The 20,947-nt window shown below is 35.3% G+C and overlaps 1 protein-coding gene across 2 annotated transcripts in view; it reads right to left on the bottom strand.

Moving 5' to 3' along the window:
• Window positions 1-404: 404 nt before the first annotated feature.
• Window positions 405-20,947, bottom strand: part of MYOM2 (myomesin 2) — a 75,803-nt gene continuing 55,260 nt past the window's right edge. For both annotated transcript variants that reach the window (XM_074538177.1, XM_005489164.3), the window contains 12 exons: window positions 18,188-18,332; window positions 18,008-18,067; window positions 16,509-16,576; window positions 12,685-12,798; window positions 11,266-11,353; window positions 8,172-8,210; window positions 7,392-7,497; window positions 4,678-4,841; window positions 4,319-4,355; window positions 4,174-4,196; window positions 3,284-3,339; window positions 405-1,485 (listed from right to left, as the gene is read on the bottom strand). In XM_074538177.1, the coding sequence (XP_074394278.1) occupies window positions 1,159-1,485; window positions 3,284-3,339; window positions 4,174-4,196; window positions 4,319-4,355; window positions 4,678-4,841; window positions 7,392-7,497; window positions 8,172-8,210; window positions 11,266-11,353; window positions 12,685-12,798; window positions 16,509-16,576; window positions 18,008-18,067; window positions 18,188-18,332 (1,227 nt within the window). In that variant the 3' untranslated portion in view covers window positions 405-1,158. The remainder of the gene's footprint in view (window positions 1,486-3,283; window positions 3,340-4,173; window positions 4,197-4,318; window positions 4,356-4,677; window positions 4,842-7,391; window positions 7,498-8,171; window positions 8,211-11,265; window positions 11,354-12,684; window positions 12,799-16,508; window positions 16,577-18,007; window positions 18,068-18,187; window positions 18,333-20,947) is intronic.

The raw sequence follows: 20,947 nt of genomic DNA, 5'->3' as shown, positions 1-20,947 counted from the left end.
CCTTCAATGCCTATCATGAATGTTTCTTACCATTAGAACTCTCTGCTGGAAGCAGCTTAGCAAGGAACAAAATTTCTTCTAGGTACAGAGGTGGTTTCTATTGAACAGAGAACCTGATCCAAAAAAAGCCATCCCTGCAAACACTCAATTATGTATCATATGAGAGATATGTGAGCAACTGATGCCCATCCTATTTGAATGTTTCACAATAAAAATGTGTTGGAAATTTTGCCTAGAAGAGCATCACTTCACACATGGAAGAGCTCCCTTGTTCTTTTCACTGAGAGGAGAATCAAAGACAATTATTTTAAGTGACTGAATTGTATATTTATCTTCTGATGCCAGTTTAAGCTTGACCTGTACTGTAAAAAGTAAAATTAATGTTGCAAGTGCCACTCAGTGACTGTGATTAACCATAATTTGCATTCTTTATTGAAAGTCGATAGTCTGCATGCTACCAGCTGTGAAATTGTGCAATAAGCAATAATTAAACAATGAAGAAGAGTAAATAGAACTAGTTAGGCATGATTTGGAGTAGTGAGTAGCAAAGGTGACTTTTAAAGTTTTATTAGCACAGAGCAGGAAAAACAAAATACAACCATGTGATCTATGGTTCAGTGAGTAAAGAGTGAACATTTGTAAAAGTCTACTAAAGTCACACAATTGATAGAACAAGAGTATCACTACTGAAGCAAGACTATACACTAAACTTACAGGACACTAAGGGCTTCAAAGCCCAAAGGACCATCTCTGAATATCTATGTAACTGCAGTTCACCACCTTTACTGGCAGGACATTTGTTCTCAGAGGCTTGTTGGATTGCCTGGACTTTGGGGTTTTTTGCAGAGGATTGACAAGTGTGAAAATAAAAGTTTATTGCAGGTTTGTAGGTTTTGGAGCTTGCCATTTCATACGGGAACCCCTGGCAGGAGTTTGTCTTTTCACTGTTTGCAAGTCTAACTGAATTATATGCATTCAAAATGAGATTGTTGCAGATGTGTACAGCACCACTGCACAGCTACCTCCCTAAGCAAACTTAAAAACTCAGTTTCCCTTCGGACATTACCAACTAATTTTGTGTGGCAATAGCTCAAATACAGCTCATGTATTCTATACATTTGTCAAACACAGAATGAAGTTACATTTGTTACAGAATCTTCATTTGCCCTCAGGTTTGAGGACTTCTTCTGATGGTGGTATTGGCCTAGGTTTAGCAAGTTGGCCAGGCTTAATTTCAGGCATTTTTTCACCATGTCTGTACACACTTACAGTGACATCCACTGTTTCCCCACCATACTTGTTCTTGACATGGATGCTGTATTTGCCTGAATCTTCTGAAGTCACCCCCTTGATGGTTAAACTGGCGTATTTCCCCTGTTCCAGTGAATACGCATAGTGCTCATCAATTTCAAAGGCCTTGTCATTCTTGAACCAAACCACTTCAGGGTCAGGATTTCCAAATACAGTACAGGTCAGATTCAGTGTCTGAGGGAAATAACATAAGTTTGTGATCAGTATTTGTTTAACCTCTGTATTATTTTTAGGCATTTTTTATTCTTAGCTAATTAAACTAAGACATGATATCATATTCTTGAAGACTGAAAAGTAAAGTCCCTAATATTTATTCTTCCCTTGATTCAGACTTTCCACCATCTCACCAGTAACTGTGATACAGTAATAGCCTCAGGGCTGCAGTGTCTGAAGATGGTAAGTTGGACTGTCATTTCAGTCCTGCCTGCAGGAGACTCCTGACAACCCATTAGTCTGACATGAGGTTCAGGCAATGATAGTTTTAAAAACATCCTTGAAGCTTCCCTGTACACAGCAGGGAGGAGAACTGAGCAAATCTTTTCTGACCAAGGCCTCCTGAGGTTATTGCCTTGAGATGATTAAAAAAAAAAATTCACTTCAAAATAGAATACATAACATGAATCACTGGACATCGATTCCAGGTGTGGCTGACTGAAAAAGTGGAAATACTTTATGAAGAATAAATAATACATAAATACTGGTAAAATGCTCTTAAAATCATAGAATGGTTTGGGTTAGAAGGAACCCTAAATATCATCTGCTTGCCATCCCCCTGGCATGGGGAGGGACATCTTCCACAGGCAGGGACACCTTTCACTAGACAGGGTTGCTCACAGTCCTGTCCAACCTGGCCATGTGTTACATGCATGTGAAGCATATTCAGAAAATAGCTGACATTATCGAATGGACCATCCTGACAGCTTAGCATTTCTCAATGACTGAACTGAGATTTGAGGAGCTTGTAAAATTTTCATGAGGATTCTTCCAAATTTTTATAGATGTACTGCTGAACCCAATTTTGACCACCCTCTAAGTGTGTGTGTGTAAACTTCATGTATTTAGGTACAGTGATCACAGAAAAAATAGGGAAGAAATATCTGAAAACTCACTGCACAAAATTTGGCCCTAGATAATGTCACCTTAATAATTCAACATATGCAGCATTGTGTTTGGAAAGAAAAGAAAAAAGAAAACAAGAAAAAAACCAAAGAAAAACCCTACTGTTAACAACCCCAAACTGACAATTTCTACCAGAATTGTTCCTTATATTCTCTCCACATTCCCCCTCAGGGAATGAACATACTTGAGGAATGTTTTTCTTGATTTACGATAACTGAATAGGTGTGATATAACTCAGAGTAAAAATAAAACAGGAAGAAGTTTTCAGGGATCAACAGCCACATATGTTCACAAATAGAAGTGGTCTTTGACAATTCATGCATCTGAAGTCAGAATGCTGAAGGAAGATTTACATACTAGGGGTACAATGTAGTGGCAAGCTCAGTCAGTGGGTATTCTTGAAGTGATATTGTGTAGGAGGCAAAGTTAACTAACAGCATACAGAAACTAGACTTACTATAAAATATTTAAAGGACTGATGAGGCAAACACAAAAACAAAATTTTGGGAAAATAACCTTGTGTCTAATAGAGTGTGTTTTATTCTTTCAGTCCTTTTTGTAACATAAGCAACATTAAATTACTATTGCTTTCAAGAGTCATGTCATTTAAGAGAAATTAATAATTAAATCATAATAATTAATCAAGTCTCAATAAGTCGGTATTAAAAACTTATCAGATATATTCCACAGTCATTTTAGATAATTTGGGTCTATTCTACTTATGAAATTATAGATTTGAACTAAAAATAAAATTATTCTCCTGCTTTCAGTTTCATGAAACCATTTGCATTCCCTCACCTCTTGATATCAAAGAAAACCTCTCACTGCTCAGCATAACAAAAGCTGTCCTTACCTTCCCATCCATTATGGTAACGACATCAGGCAAACCACCAATGACTTTACCACGATCTAGGGGTAAAAGAAAAATATGGTAATCATATGAAGTTTAGACCTCAAAATTACTCATTTCTTAATGAGTTTGGAGTCATGACTCATGGCTTTTTTACTGCCTTTTTTTTTAATCTTTAAAAAAAACAATTTTTGTGATATTCTGGGAGGGCTTTAATGTGTTGCACAGTCAGTCCCTTTAGATTTTTTTGGCCAAGATTTTGCTACAGCATTCTAAACTGATACACATAACAACCTTGAAGGTACTGCTGAGCTTGACAGTTGATGTTTTGGGCCCAGAGCAAAGTAAGGAGGGTGCTTTTAGCATCTTAGTGGTATCCAAAGTCTAAGAAAAATTTGTTCTGCCACAGACTTTGTGGGCAGAAGCATCATGTCACCACCAGGGAATTGATATAATTTCCAGTACTCCTACAGTCCCTAACTGTAATGAGCTTCCCCACAGTCTGGGCCTCAGCAAGCAGTGCAGAACAGGCAGCAGCCGGCAATTTTTTACTTAATAGATAGATCCCAATATTCAGTATTCTCAGAAGCTTTCAGACTCAACACCTCCTTGTATGACACACAATTCACATTTCACCAAATCTCAAATCTCAGGAGACACAAGAAGACACAGTGGAGGCTTACAAAATATGTGAAGTGTTTACTGCATTTCCATTGCAATTAAAGACAACTAAACCCACAAATTACTATTGTTTTTGCAATATATTGTGCTAACAGAGAATTTCTGCAGCCACAGAACTCAGTAAGCTATGGCAGCATATTATGATGAATGCTTTAATAAGAACACTAGATCACATTTTATAACATCTATGATAAAATGAAAAATAAACTTACTCTTCTCAGCAAAAGCAGCTGCCCTAAAGTTGTTGAGAAAGAAAGAGAAACATATAATGTTATTGATTAAATTATTAATAAAAAATATTTTGACACAGCTGACACTGTTGTTATGGCATTAAAATACAAAAGATGCAGCACTTACTTGAGTCGCTGGAACTCTTCATATGCTTCATCAAAAGCTGTAACGAAACAATTGAGAGAGTTTTTTTCATGAACATAACTTGCATTGGGGCTCAATAAACATTTAAACACATTCCCATGTTAAAATCCCTTTTAAAACCTGTACAGTGTCACACAGTAGCACAATTAGAAACCAGACCCTTGAAAACTAATGCAGCTGGTGTTGAAAACAGATACAAGACTAAAAAGATAATAACAGTTATAAAATTTACCTATGACTGGTTTTGATAAAAGACTGCTTTTACAGTAATTCTTCTATTTCCAATAAAATCTGCATAATCTATGAAAAGGCACAATACAAATCTGATTTAATAAATATACCTTGCCCAGACAGATCAAGTGTGCGTTTGAAGCTTTCCTTGCCACCAAAGATTTCAAAGGTGTAGTTCCCCTTATCCTTTTCAGTGGGTTCACTTATCTGCAACCAGGCAACATCTTCTCCACCTCCAATCTTCATCTTTTCACCAGAAGAAATCTTTGATTCCCTGGGGAAAAAAAAAAAAAAAGTTTGTAAAGATGAGTTTGAGTCTTTTCCTGTATGTTGTCCATAGGAAACCATCGATAAAAAAGTCACAAATGACAACATAAGTATTCCCAAGCTATAGATAGATTGCAACTAATGGGCTCATTTTTCCAGAATACTCTTTGCTTCTGGGAGGGAGTATCTAACACTTTGAAAATATTAGCTTGAGTTTTCATTTCTAAGATTCATATGTTCACCCTTTTCTCATTCTCCTACCCTCCTCACACAGAGCTATGCTTACATCTTTATGCACCTACATGACTCCGTGTGAAAATGCTTAGGGTTCTGTACACTTCATACACAGTAAAATATAATACATAGGGGTTGTAAGTTATAGGCAAATCACCTTTTTTGATGAAGGAAAGATGTATTTCATTAACTTCAAAAATCAATTTAAAAAAGATTTGTGTAAAATTACTCTTGCACCAAGTTAAAGTACGTTTTTGGTTTTTAAAAAAAACAAGAAAAAATTTATTAACTGTAGATAAGTAATAAAAACTTTTTAAAAAACAATGACATTAGCTTGACTTATCATCACTTCCTAGTTAAGGAAAAAGGAAATGCTCTGCAGATTCAGATCAGGTGGTCTCCTTGTCCACAGTCTGTCAGGAACAGAGGAAATAGAAGAAGCTATTTAATGAGAGCATATAAACCACACCATTTTCAATGGCTCAAGGAGAACTTTCTTCTTTCACTCATTAACTACTGAAATACTTCTTTCCATTATTCCTCCCCAAGCATCTTTAGCTGGAATTTTTTATAAATTAGGTCAGTTTTAGCTTTTTCTTGATCACTCATTTTATTTGACTACACAGAAGTGATTTGACTTCATAGCTAGAATTATTTTGATGGTGAAAAAGTATTTTTACCATTTTCCTTTCTTTAAGACAACTTCATTGAGTTCAGCCTACCAAATTAGATTTCTGGATAGAAATGGCTATATATTAGAAAATATTACATATAAAGTTTCCCACCATGCCCTGAGTAGATGATGAATATTAGGTCTAGGACTTGTATTGCATTTCATGCTATGAAAGACAGTGGATAATTAAATGCTAGTGAGAAATTTACATGTTGGAGAAAAAAATTTAAATAATGGCTTGTATAGCATTTTAATTTTTCCAGGAAAAAAAATTTGCTAGAACTCCATTTAAAGGAGATTGGAAGTTGGGACAGGTTGGTGATTTGGTTGGTTGGTTTTGGTCTTTTACCTTTAACAGCTCTGATTATAGTCATTGTATTTATATAAGAATTGAAATTTTATTCTTTCAGAATCTCTGTTTAATGATCTTCAAGACAATCAAAGTGTAAGACATTATAAAATCTTAAATAATCAGGGGGTTCTCTATGCAAATGTAAATGCAAATGTAAATAATATAACTATAAATATAAATATAAAATTTATAATAATATTATATTTTCATTTTAGCCATGTAGCATTCTTTACTTTTATACTTCTATGAAATAGATAGTAAAATAGACTGTCACTTTTAAAACTCAAGCAGACACAGTAAACGGCAGAAGCAAATGTTTTTTCTTTTCCTTGTCATCACACTCATATCACTATTATGAAAGAAGAAGAACTTTGTAAATACACAGTCTGAGATATAAATACAGTTGCACAGCCTTACAGAAGTGTTCTTGAGCACCCTGAATGTGATAATTGATGTCCTGATTGTCTTCCTGTCTTCATAGAAAGCATTGCAAATCTAGGACAACACATTGATAAACCAGATTATTCCTGTCTGAATCAGACCAGTTCACTGAAGAATGTGGAAGGTGAAACTTCTTGAAACGCTTTAAAATCCTTTCAAATATTAACTGCAGTTTCAAACAACTGAGGGCTTGACATAACAAAACATTTGAACACATATTTACCTGTAAATAGATTATCTGACTGTCTCCAAAGTCAAAGATTATTGTAACATGAGTGGAAAACTATTAGCAACTTTACAGCTCATTTTCACCCATAATCTCTGAGGATTATTCTCAAGGTATCCTGCGCCCATTGAATATCTTTTCAAAGAAGATTATCAAAATTAAAATATTTTTGGTTACTTAAGACTGTATCAGTTTGGAAAAAAATAATTCTAATACAAGCTTTTATTAAACTGTGAGTGCAGATCCTTGGTATTCACCTAGAACTGGATGAGAGTTTCATGCACTTTAGAGAAAGGGCAGCCTTGAATCAGAAAATTTGCCCAAATATTTTGCTATCTTTTAGCCAGCCAGATAATACAATAGAAGACAAACAGCCCTGTGTTGAATAAGAGAACACAATACAGTAAATTCCTTTTTACTGTCTGTTACAACCCTCCTGAGGGTGCTGGACGAGCCTTTTAATATTTCTTTTACCTTATGTACTTTCCATGTTGAAAGAGAATATATTGTTCTGGAACGAGAAATTCATTCTTGTGTTCCAATTCATAAATTAATGCCATGGAATAGTAAATATTAAATTGTAAAGACAGCATTTTTTCTCAAATAAAATTGAAAAACTATTCTCATCTACCTGTGGCTCCAGCTGACTTTCATTTCTTCATTGTAGTATTTCAAGAAACACTGGAGCCTTATTCCTTCCTCGGTACAAAGAATCTTCAGTGGAGAGGCTGACTTACCTAGATTAAATAGAGAATATGTGGATCAAATAAGAGAGATAGTGGAATGAACAGGAAATTGAGAAGTGGATTATTTGTGCTGTCTGGACAAAAGAAAATTCAAGACCTTTGTCATGATTTTCAAGTATCACAGGGACAATTGCCATACCTCTCAGGAAGCATCTGCTGATTTATATCAGGCGAAAGTTCAGTGTAATTTTATGAGTTTATTGTCACATACAAGCATCATGACTGGTAAGATCCACTGTGAAACAATAATCTAATCATGTAATTGCCATGAGAGTAGTATAATGATTCTATTTGCATAAAAATTTTATTCTTGTGAAAACCCTGTTCTTTAAGGGGAAAGAACAGCTTCTCACTGGGAACAGATTCAGAACCTCCTTCTCTCTATATCAAAGTTCACTTACTGATGGAAAGCAGGAAGAAAAATATTGCTGCAACAATTTCACAGTATCTAAACCAAACAAGCCAGGTGGAATAATACTTTATTCCCTTTTAAGAGTGACAATTAGCAAGGTCAAAACTGCCTGTTCAGAAAATTATTAATGCTCATAATAATATACCATTGGGACTCTCAGAAATTTCCCACTTAAAATAAAAGTTTTCTGTCTCAGCCTCACATGAATTCAAAATAAAAAACTACACAAAAATTCAGGACAGCATTTACTTACCACTCATTCCACTCAATGCTAGCATTATATCATCATAAACTGCAGAGAGAAAGAAAAAAAAAGGAAGAAAATGTACCATCAAATTTCAATCAGAATATAGCTTTTTTTTATGTTCAGTTTAATTAAAGCAATATAGGAAATCTTCATATCCTTAAGCAAAGAAAACCATTAAATTGCAACAGGTGTACAAGAGAAATTGGAAACTGTCTGTGTACGGCATATGAATTCTGTGCTATGTCACTCAGTATCTCAGCCTTTTGTGGAGTCAGCTGTCTGGTGCCAAATCTCTGTCTCTCTCCATTAGGCCAGCAAAAAGAAAAAAAGTCATTAAAACAGAATAGTTCACATTCAAAGGAGAGTGCAAGTGAAAAAGAAATTATCTCATTCTTGGCAAAAACAGTTTCACCTTCTCGCTGTAGGGTGGCATTTGACAGAAATGAAGTCCTTTAACAGCAAGTGAAATAAAGCAGGTATCATATCAAGCTTTTGAAATATCACAGAGCGGATGGGTTTGCAGCAGGAGAGAACCCCAGAGACAAGGGCACAAGAGTGAGGGACCCTTTCATAGCAGAAGAATCATATTGAATGACACCATGTAAAGAAAGAACCACCATAGTCTAAAGAATGCATAGCCAAGTCTGAAGGATGCTTACTCAACACTGGTGATTTTTTATGAAAATAGTAGACAGGGAAACGTGTGAAGTTCAGAAAATACTACATATATATTTGTTCTGCATTGATTTGTATGTGCACATTTTTGTCTCAGCTAAAAAAATCATGATACAGTTCCATAATTTTTTGCAATCTCCAGTATGCTTCTACTGGCACCTTAAAGACATGAATTGCTTATTATATATATCTTACATTACAGGTGTCTGAGAAGGTAGGGTTATGTTAACCATACTGTCTGAATGAGGCTGGAGGTTTTTTTTTCTGAGAAAATAATGGGCAGAATTTATGCAAAAGAAAAACACCTGGGAGACTATTAATTGATAATACAGCCTTCTGCAATACAGCTTAAAACTTCAGCTTGACACTCATCTTTTCCTCTTGTTACAGACACTTCCTCCATCTGCTGAAAAGGAATGTTAAGATTTCTGTTAAATTGAGTTAATTTTTTAACACATCTTTCTCCTTCTATTAGGAGCTGGGCAAAAAATATTCATTATTTAGGACAAATGTCTACATGTGGTTGGGATGAATGTAGATTCACTTTGGCCTGTTTGGTGTGACCTAAGGAAATATATCCAGGGAAGCACTCTTCACCAAAGTTAAGTAAAATTCACTCATGTTGGCAACAGATCAGTGTTTGTTATGCACTCAGAATCACAGAATATTGTGACCTACAAGAACCTTGAAGCCCAAGTCTTAGGTGAATAGCCCATACCAGGGATCAAACCCACCACCTTGGCATTATTAGAATTATGCTTTAACTAACTGAGATCATCTCAGGGTCAAAGTAAACAGACATTTTTAAGTGAAAAAATATCAACTGTAAATAGAATTGCTGTATCTCACTGTGATGTCTGTTATTATACAAAACCTTTTCTAAATATCTATCATGCATCTATTTTAGATTATAGTCTCTTATTTGCATTTAACTTCATCTGAATGCCAGTAGATACTGAGCTTGAAGTAACTTGTCCCATAGAATAAGCAGTCTTCCCTGCTCCTGCTTGACCGCCCTTTTTATCCTTTATGTTTCAAGGCTAACTCCACCATTTAGGAGAGCCTAAATTTTCTGGTTTAATTGGACAGTTTTCATGGGTTTGCTGGTTGACATTTTCAAAGCCACCTGTACCCACAGAATTAGATACTGTGAATTCTCTAAATAGGCATTTCACTGTACATTTCAAGGTGTACAACACAGTTTGCCATACCTCAAGTACAGTCACTGGAAGCCCAGACCATATGAGGGAGACCTACTGAACCTTTTGCTTATTCCAGTGGTCAGGATACACATACACAAATCCACAGATTATACACTATATCTGTGTATATATCAAAGGGCAGGAAGGGAGGAGGTGATTAATGAGAATATATTGCAAAGTGTAGGACCTGAGCGTGACATAAATGGTATAGAATTGGGATATAAATTGTAAAAGGGACAGAAATTGTACTGGTTTTGGCTGGAATAGAGTTAATTTTCTTCATAGCAGCTTTACGGTGCTGTGTTTTGGATTTGTGACTAAAGCAGTGTTGGTAACACAGGGATGTTCAAGCTGTTCCTGAGAAGTGCTTGTACAATGTGGAAATCTTTTATTTCTTCTCCTCAGACTGCTTCACCAAGAGGAGGCTGAGGGTGCACAAGAAGTCAGGAGATGACAGGCCAAGAACAGTTGACCCAAGTGTCCCAAAAGACATTCCATACCATATGATATCATACCCAGTATATAAAGCTGAGGGAAGAAGGGGGAAGTAAGGAGCATTTAAAGTGATTGTGTTTGTCTACCCAAGTCACTGTTACATGTCATGGAACTCAGCTTTATGAGAGATGGCTGAACACCTACCTTCCCATGGGAAACAGTGAATGAATTCTTTGTTTTGCCTTGCTTGTATGCACAGCTTTTCTCTACCTATTAAACCATCTTTAACTCAACCCAGGATTTTTTCACTTTTCTTCTTCCAATTCTCTCCCCCATCTCACTGAAAGAGAGTGAGCAAGAGGCTGTGTGGGGCTGAGATGCCAGCTGACAGTAACCCACAGAACAGTTTTATAATCTAGAATCAAAAGCATACTCAGTCCCCACTGAGAGCACCACATGAACAAAGCACTTTGTTGCTTAGGGTTTTTTGTAGATATTAAAGCTTAACAAACCTGAGAGAGAGTGCTCTCCTATAAAACGGACTGTCTGTCTGGTTAGAAACATACTTCATCTCCTGCCTGTCAAAATGCTTGACATTAATCACAAAAATGCCCAGTGTCACCCTTCCTAAAGTGCTGATCTGCAGCTCAGGTCTCTATAACATAAGAGAAATGAAATTCAAAGAATGCTAAAAATACATGCAAATTTGCCATTTGCAAGGATAGATCTTTGACAGCTCTGGAGAACATGTGGAGATCATTATTCCATTACAGTAGATTGAATGTTACCTTTTCCTGACAATTCAAGAGAAGATACATCATGACCTCTATCATCTGATAGTGTCGCCTTATAAACTCCTTCATCTTTGCGAGACAGCTGCAAGGAAAACACAAGATATTTACTGACAAACTTGATAATACTGCATAGTACTCAATTTGCTCAACACCTGCACAATTTTCTAAATAAAACAACAGAAATTGTACTGTCTTCTGGATAAATAATCTTACCAGAGAGGAGACGGAAGCTATGAACTGCTGTTTCATGCTTTTTAAAATGGAGATGCATTTGGCTCTTAAGCCTAAAACTTATTCTGATTTCAGTTCAATTTCCTCTAGAAACCATGAGGTTTTTTGACTTCTTCCAAAAAGACAGGATTGATCTTGGTCAGTAGATATTACAAGCACTGTAGTACGATGCAACAAGGCATAACTGCAACCTACACAAACTTTAGAAATCTAATTTTTCTTCAACAAAAATGATTACTTTTTGAATTCTTTAAATCATAATAGCAAATCTATATCCTGTAATATCAGCTCCTTCATGCTGCTTGGATTCAAGCAGCAACTGTAGTCAAATTATAACTATTCTAAATAATTAATTCAGAGTTTATATTCTGAAATCTATCACAGGGATATTGCGTTAAAGGCAGTAAGGATTTTTTGGTTTTGTGGGTTTGTTTTAATTTCTTTTTAAACCTGAAGGAAAATATACAAACATTTATATACAGATTGGAGATGACTTAATGCTTAGACTTATACAAATCCAGAAGCACATAAACCGTAGCAGAAATATCATAAAATTTAATGACAAGCAACAAGAGCGATCCAAGACAAGTAGAAACCACCCTCCCCAAGAACGTCTACTCAAGAAAAATGAAGCAAGTCAGTATCCTCTTTCAAGGGAAATGAAGGAAGGAAATTAGAAGAATATGAAGGCAATAAATAAACTATTTAGATGTAATGCACATTACTGAAAGCAGAAAATCTCATTCTGGTAGGTTTTGTCACTTCACAAAGGCAGCAACTATGCAAGTTAAGGTTTCAGATAGAAGTTGGGTTATCATGTTTGCATAAAGATAAACCTTAAGAAGCCATAAACTTCAAACTTATTTATTTTAGGCAATAAAACTGAAACACTGTTAAAAATGAGGTGCTTGAACAAGTTGAAAAATTAAGGAGTAATAATAAAGAATGAGGTACAGGTCACCCAAGGACTCTGAAGCAACTTAAGCATGAACTCTGAGCTGATTAAAAAAACAGATACTTTTTGCTAGCAATAGTTATTCACCAGCTAATTGAAGAGTAGAAAATATGTCTTTTCTTACAACTGTTCATAAAAATCATGATAGCTGGCTTGCTGCTTTGTGTGGCAAATCTAGAGTATGTCAAGCAGAAGCTGTCATTTGTAACCGGTAGGCGATACAGTACCTTGGGAATACTGAGGTGACATTCTCCCTTCTGAAGATCAGGCAGCTCCTCAACATCAACCCCAGAACCATCCTTATACCACTTAAAATCAGTCTCCTTCTTTATGTTTGCAACCTGTAGAACAGAAAAGGCACATAAGCCTAGCTATGTCCTGAGGAAATGTATTGCACTGTGGGAAGCCACACAGGTACTTTCAACATATGAAACCATTTTTTTTATAACACATGTCAAATAAAGCTAAGTAAAAAACCAATTTCAACCAAGTCCTACTAAGCAAGTCTTAGTCCTACAGTGTTTCTTTGCAGCACAGGATACAGGTTACAACTTCAGAGCCCTGTAAAATCCTTAAAGAAAATCCTGGCAATCTCCCTTAAATGGTTTTTCACCCTTGCTCTGTGCTTTTTGTTTGTCTAGAGATAGCTGTGGAGGAAGTATCTTTCAAATTAGAGCTTCTGAACTCTCCTTTATCTTTTTGTGTTTGCCCTGTGACTCCAGAGAGTTGTAACATAGAACTTAGGCCCTATTTTAGTCTTCGGCCAATTTGCAGATTTATCTCAGCTACCTAAGCAATGTCTCCCGTGGATAAGTTGCAGGAAGCAACTAAAATCACTATTCTGAAAGCATCCAAGACTTCAAAATTGTGACCTGCACCAAAAATCCTTTTTTATTTTACCTTCTACATTGAGTCCTATGGGACAGACAAAGACCTGAGGAATCTTACAAATTGCCGTCTCTCCCAACAAAAATGGGCTTAACAACACAGTGCATATGCAGAGCAGTTGTTTGAAAGCAAGAATTTTGCTGTAGTAGCGGCAATTCATTGAAACAATATTTAAATAGACTACAGCTGTACCTGAAGTACTGTTCTAATTTTGATATAAAAACTGTGTATTGGATACACTTGAAGTATTGCTGGATAAACTACCTCAAACTGTGAATTTAAGAAAGCTAAAAGTGCAGGTCTTTTTAGAAACCCCATATATTTTTACCCTCACTTTCAAAACCACTGTTGTTTATTTGACATCACTATCCCCATACCCTTCTGAAAGTCATAAAAGTGGAATGGTATTTTCATGTGTAGCCTGAATTTCAAGTCATTGCAGCTTTGGTAGAAAGACAGAGCTGGCAAGATATTTCTCAGTCCCCAGGCAGTTGTTTTAAAAAGGCTCCTTAAAGAAAAGGCAAAAAATGGAACAAATGACTAGAGGGCAGCCAGGAACTTAATACAGGTCTGCAATAGTTTTCAAGTGGCTTGCTTGAAGGAAAAAAACATGCACCAATTTCTAACCCTTTTACATTAGAGAAGTCATTCCATAGAGGAACAGCTCTATGAAAGCTCCCTGTAAAGGTGACAAATAAGAGGGTCTTCTATACTCATTCCTAGCCATCTCTATCAGACATGCTCAAATTAATCACATCTATTCCTGCTTAATAGCCAGTATGGTTGCTATGGATCTCTGGCAGTATTTGAGATCACCACCTGGCCCAAAGCAATGACTTGCTGAAGAAAAGTGAGCAGCATTTTACATTTACCAGTAACTACAAAGTGGCTGTTCCTGTAGTCCTATGACATGAGTGGCAATTTTATTTGAACAAAGCCCGAAGGAACAAGCCTTTAATGCTTTTCAACAATTTTTCATCAAAGACTGTTAGCACTCAATCTGACAATAAATAGACTGAGTTTCAGACACATGCAATTTCCAGTGCTGAAGTTATTTCATGTTGGCATTTACTATGAAATGTTATGTTTTTCACTGTTTAGCCACACACCAAAAATCTTGCTTTTAACAGACACAGTACAAATAAGGGCCAAAGTTGTGCAAGAGCAAGTAGCTTCTGAATGTTCTGAAATTCAGAATTACTAGAAGTAAAATGACAGTAGTTGCTAGAATATGAAGAAAAACACAAAACAAAAAACAAAAAGCAAACACCATCAAATTATCTTTCAAATGGACAGCTGTGTTCCACTGACATTGAGGGGCTACAATACCAAGAACTTGGTCATCAATCCCAGCTAATTCAGAATTAAATACTAAGTCAATCCAAAGTCAGGTCCAGTCATATAGAAAATAAGGGATACGTAAGGTAATATTTTGTATACTCTTTTATAACACCATCCATATTTTTACATAATTTCTGTTATGGGCCTGGACCATACAGTCAGCCCCTTGCCCTACACAGGCTTCCAGTTGACGTGATTTCCTGGCTTCCCTGTGCCATGCAATGGCTTTTAAAATAGCCAGGGTAAAATGCCCTCTCTTACAGATACTTCCTTCCCATTATCCCAGTGAGGCAAAAACTCCCTTGACAATTTTTTTTTTTGCAGAGGTGCAGTAAACAGAGCCTGGAAGAGACCTGGGTCCAGTATTACGATACGGCCTGAGATGGCAGAGATTATTCCTTGATTGTTTTCATTACCACAGAAATAGCGTGGAGTGGCCACACTTCTGGCTTGTTTGTCAGGTGTCTGGAGTTTGAAGGACAAACCCAGGTTTTGTTTTTCAAACTCTTCCTGTGTATAAATACAAGTTAAACAGCCATAAAACAACAGTTCCATGTGAACCTAACAGCCAGTCACATACTAACAGTAACAAACATTATAAGGTCAATACCATAGTTAAAATGATAAGTGTACAAGCAGCCCACATCCTAGATTTCATTTACATAAAATGTTCTGACCTTGTGAACAAAAAGCACACTGGTGAAAAGCAAATAATCAGATGCTCAGCCTTTCACAGCTTCAGTGCTATTAATCAGGCTTGACAGTCAATGAAAGAAGGACAATTTCAGATTAATTTGTAGAGAATTAACACTAGCATAACTGGTTCAGCAACATTTAATTCCCCATGCGAGTGAAAGGATAAGCAGGGTTCATGCCTGAGGCACATGCATGTGGAGATTATAAAGCACTCCAGCAAAGGTACTGTGTTAACTAATGAGTGTTGAGCCCTAAAATGTGAGCTCATGGAATGGCAGCTTCAGTACCAGGTCAGTTCTGCTGGGAATTGAGGTTAAGGGTGTCCTAGTTAATGAGTAGGAAAAAAAAGAAATCCAACAAATGTGCATGCAAATTGCTCATAAAGAATGATTCAAGTTAGTCTAATTATAAGTCAAAAGTTTTTCAAAAGAAGATGAGAAAATTGATTAAAAATAATCCATATTAGAGGAAAAGAGAATGAAGAAGAGTTTGATGCCTGAATTCAATTTACTTAGTTTTTCAGACCTCTAATTAGTCACTCTAGAAAAGCAAAACAAATGAAAATTTATCTGTTCAGAAAGGCATTTAAAGATGTTAATAGCAGAAGGTACACTGAAATCAATACACATTATCATTACTTAAGATTCAAAAGTCATTAGCCAAAAATAATTTTTAAATCATCTTTTATAACCTTAATTCTTGAAGTCTTTGTAGCACATTTGATTACAGTTGATTAAATAACAGACTCTTTATTAGAGAAATAAGAAAACAGTAATGAAAGATTTTGAACTCTGGCTTTTTTTAGCCATTTTTAAGGAAGAAGAAAAGGCATACATCTTAAGGGACATATATTTTGTGTAAATTATTCTTATGGCTCATAATTTTTATAAACATTGGACCACCTAATAATACATTTAGAAATTTCCTATTTTTTTTTTGTTTTCATTAACACTACTGCTGAAGAATAGTAAGTCATAAATTTTCATATTCAAATTTTTGAAATAATAAAAAATAGTTTTCATATGAAACTTTTGGTTTTAAAGGTATCTAAGTAATTTTTTACATTTTTCTACCTCAATTCTTCCTCAACATATTCTAAAAACTAATTCCAAGTATATTTCCTTACCTTACAAGAAAGTAAAACTTCACATTCCTCTGTAACGTTCCAATACAAAAACTCTGAGAAGTGGGGACCTAAGAAACAAAACAATTTTTAAGCAATGTTGTAGAATGAAGAGTAGCAGGAAAAACAGTGAAAGAAAGAAAAATAGATGACAATTTCAACATCCTTACACAAGAACAAGAGGGAACTCCTGAATTACCCATGCACTAGAAGGAAAATCCTGCAAGTTGTTATCATAATTACCCAGCGTCTACATTACCGCTTAGGAACATGAATCTCATCTCTGAATCTGTATGAATCAAGTAATTTTCCAAAATATAAAATGGTGAGTGAGAAAAATTACTTTATTGAATATCTTTCTGTCAAATTGCCAACTAAGCAGAGGAAAGAAACAAAGTAGCTACAAACAAGCATCCAAATAATGTGTTTAATGTAAAAACAAGACAGCAAACATTGTTTGCCCAAATAATGTAAAGCTTAAAAACATTTTAAATATTACAGGCAGAACAGAAAATATTCCTTTTCCCCATGAAGGTCCCAAACTACAAAGAAATACATCCTGATGAAAATTTGCTGACACACATGCCCTTTTTAAATTTTTGTGTTTACTTGTCTCAATAAATGTACATGTCTTTGTGATGGCAGGATCAGGGGCCTTAATTCTGATACCCAAACCTGGGAAGTTGCAAAGTCCAAGACCTTGACTTAAATAATTCAGTATTGAAAGATTTTGTCAGTTTATGCTGTAAGTGGTATTATTTCTTTTCTAAATCAATTTTAAGCAGCCTTCAAAAAATAGAATTACATTCCTTCTGTACAGAATCTTACTAAGATATTAAGATATTTAGGAAATACTGAAGATATTTAGGAAAAAAAGTTTTAAATTATTATTGTTACTTTCATCTGGAAAGCCATCTGCTTACAAGTGAAATTTACAAACTAGAGCTCAAGTTCAATTTTTTAAGGATTTCGCAGGGATAGAATTCTGAATTAGATATCCAACTGGAATTTTCTCATTCAGCTGCAAGCAATATTGATAACGAGTATGTAACAAACTCTACAACTGTATAGCAACTATGCAACAAATATGCATTTAGTTCCTGGAATTTTGCCTCAATAGAAACCATTGGGTCAAGCTTTTAATCTTCCTTATCTGGCACTACTTTTCTTGTCTGTCTGCTCTCCTGTCAATTATATTGAGCAGACAACTTGTATGCTTAAACTAAATGTAATTAAATGTTTTGTTGGACTGGAGCCTACAGTAGGCACACTTCTCATGAATATTGAGCAAAGATAACCTCTTGTGAGAAGTCATTTTTTCTCTGCTTAGTGAAGATTAAACTGACAATGTTGGAAAATAAGATCCACTAAGGTTTCAAGTGTCTCCTAAGACTGAACAATATCTTCTGATAAAGAACGGAAGCTGTAAGTGTTTAGTATTCCCCAGGGATGAATCATCAGTTGCAAACCAGGGCTGAAGTCACCAATCTGCTCCATCTTACCTTGTTTTCTGAGATATTCCTTACGCTGGAGCTCAGACTCAGCCAATACTCCCTTGAATGCTAAATTTTAGAAGAGGTGAATGAAATATGAGTTAGTCACAAAATTACTCAAAGAATAATTGAAGTTCACTTTGTCATCAGAGTCAAAGTTTCAGTACTTCACTGTTTCAGTGAACATACCATCTCCAATGAGAACTAATGAGGACTGGTTTTTGGCCTTTCCATCCTGAATCTGTACTGTGTAGGTACCTTCATTGTCAATTGTAAATTTTTCCATCACCATTTCTATAATGCCATTTGAACGGTCACAACTTATTTTATGCCTCTGAAATAAACAAATAAGTACTTTAGCATTGTGTAAATTACTTATGATTCCTATTGAATAAATTATGAGTTATATTCCTTCCCCCACAGTCAACCTCTTTCATGTCCTTTTAATTGTAAACTAAGAGAAGAAAACTTTGCTTTTATTTACTCTTGAGCAATAAGATCCCAGTGGTGACAGAAACCTCTGTGTGCAGCTGCACTGGGAATCCTCAAGTCATCATAATATACCTGGTTTGTATTTGAAAACAATTGTTTATGGCACTGTGCATATTTGAAGAGCCTAACTGCTAGCTTTTAACATTACAGCTTACAGTTAAACAAGAGAGTTTGCTAGGCAGAAGGATTATTCCTTGCAGAGTCCAGAAACAACTGGAAATATTAAATATGGATTTTCAAATAAGATCACATCAAATCTAAAAGGTCATCCCTACTAAATATCTGAGACATATATAGCAGTCAATAGTGTATCTTATTTTCTCATAGGAAGAAATTATTTTCTTATTTAATGTTAGGTGTAATTTTCAAAGAACACTTTAAGCAAACAACCATGAGAAAAGTAACTTGTGCAAACTCCACAGAGTTTCTGGGACCCAAAAGGGATTGACCAAATCCAGCAAAATAGAGGTATAATTCTCTCAGGATATATAGTTACTCACTTAAGTGTTCGCAGAATACACAAAACACCAAATATTGACTTGAATTCAAAGTTAAATATGCTTTTCATTGTTTGTGTCCTTTACATGTTTGCTTTTTATTAAATATTCCAGAAAGATAAATTATTGGCAAACATCATCATGGAAACAGAAAATTACAAGCTAGTATTGCACAATCTTCGCAGAATATGTGTTAGAATTTTCAGGTACTGTTTTAGATACAACCATGTTTTACTAATATCCTCTTTTATTTAGTGAGTTACAACTATGAAGACAATGTCCCAAAAAGACAATGATGTTTTTTGAATCTCAACTAACAAACACCTAAAGCTAAGCAAAGATAACCCATAGAAGTTTCTTGGTGAATACTTGTAGGTAAACAATGTGGCCAAGGATATCACACACTAACTTCCAGTCACGATTGCACAGAACAGTAAATGTGACCATCTAGGAGTTATATGCAGTGAATTACTATAGACCCTGTTACTTTTAAATTTACTATACATACTGTTAAAAGCAGACATGATGTCTTACAAATAGAATCCTTTGATAAACCTCTTTATTTGTCTCCAAAAGTAAAAAATGGTACTAAAGTAAGAGATAGATAAAGTTTAACGACGGAGAAGAAAGAAGAAACATAAAAAAAGCTAGTAAAAAATGCCACTAATTAAGCTCTCTAGAATCTTATTGAAATGAAAGAACCCCTAAGTCCTCTAAGATCCAAAAGTAGTAGGAATGACCCCACAGATATATCTGCTTTAGCTTTGAGGAATGCATCCTGGCCAGCCTCAAAAACCGACTCACTGTTGTATAGATTACAAGTCTGGAAGAACAGTGTCACACAGTCAAGATATTTAGCATTCAGTACTGGCATTTTCAAATATATAAATATTTTAAATCTTAATGGAAGTAATGGGGTAATGGAAGAATGAAGAAAAAGAAAATATGTGGAATTGACAAAGCAGTCAGCTAACAGATTGATCAGAATAATAATTTTTTAAGGGATATGTATGTTAACTTGGATACAGGATTTCCCATACATACTGCAAAGAAAGATACAATGTCAAAGAATAAGGCAAGATAAAATTAATTGGGAAATTAAGTACAAAAACTACTTGTGTTAGAGTTCATCTGTGAGAGTTACGGTGATAGGTGAGGGAGGTTAAAAAGAGCATTAATAAACTTACCTAAACTATCAATAAGTTCAAATTTCAATGTGCAAAAGTCAAACTCTTGCTTACAGCCTCTTCCCCTCAGAGGTCAAGGACTACACTGGCATTTACTTCAAGAGTTCCCAGGCAGAACATTAAATTAAATTTTGCCAGAAGCGGAAAAGTTTAAAAAAAAGCAAGATGTATGTTTTAATCTGATTCTTTATGACACTTTTCTTATTATTCTCCAGTTTTGTTTTAAAAAGTATTAAAATATTAAAATAAAATGTAAGTAAATGGGGCTCAATTCGTTCCATTTTAAGCTTATTTTGAAATCTTACCAAAAAAACTCCCTGTTAGAACCTAGCAGGAAAAATTTATCACTTTAGACAATGTCATGAATCAGGTCCCAATTCCCCAGCATAATGGTCTATTGAACATGTTCAGTGACTGTAGCCCAGTCTCCAGACAGGTTTTAGAGTGCAATTAGGCTTCTAACTATTGCCATTATGCAGCAAGATGAAGTTCAATGATTTTATGGGCATCATAAATATTAGGCTTTTATGTGACTTTCCACAAAAATATCATCTGTCTCCAAACATAAATGTCACCTGTGGGTTACTAATTAAAGAGGTGAAATAATGCAGCTTCATTTCAAGACTTTTTCTGATGTCAACACTTCCAGAACATATGCAAACTAAAAATAGCTCATTCTGTCTCATGAACATTGCCAAAACAAAGTATTGCCATTTCCATACATCCTAGGCACAAATATTCAGGTTTTCAGTACTATGGTTTATTACTTATTA

This window comes from Zonotrichia albicollis, chromosome 3 (genome assembly GCF_047830755.1).
Source record: "Zonotrichia albicollis isolate bZonAlb1 chromosome 3, bZonAlb1.hap1, whole genome shotgun sequence".
Taxonomy (NCBI): Eukaryota; Metazoa; Chordata; class Aves; order Passeriformes; family Passerellidae; genus Zonotrichia; species Zonotrichia albicollis.
The sequence above is the reverse complement of the archived record's forward strand: the minus strand, read 5'-3'. Positions and strand labels throughout refer to the sequence as shown.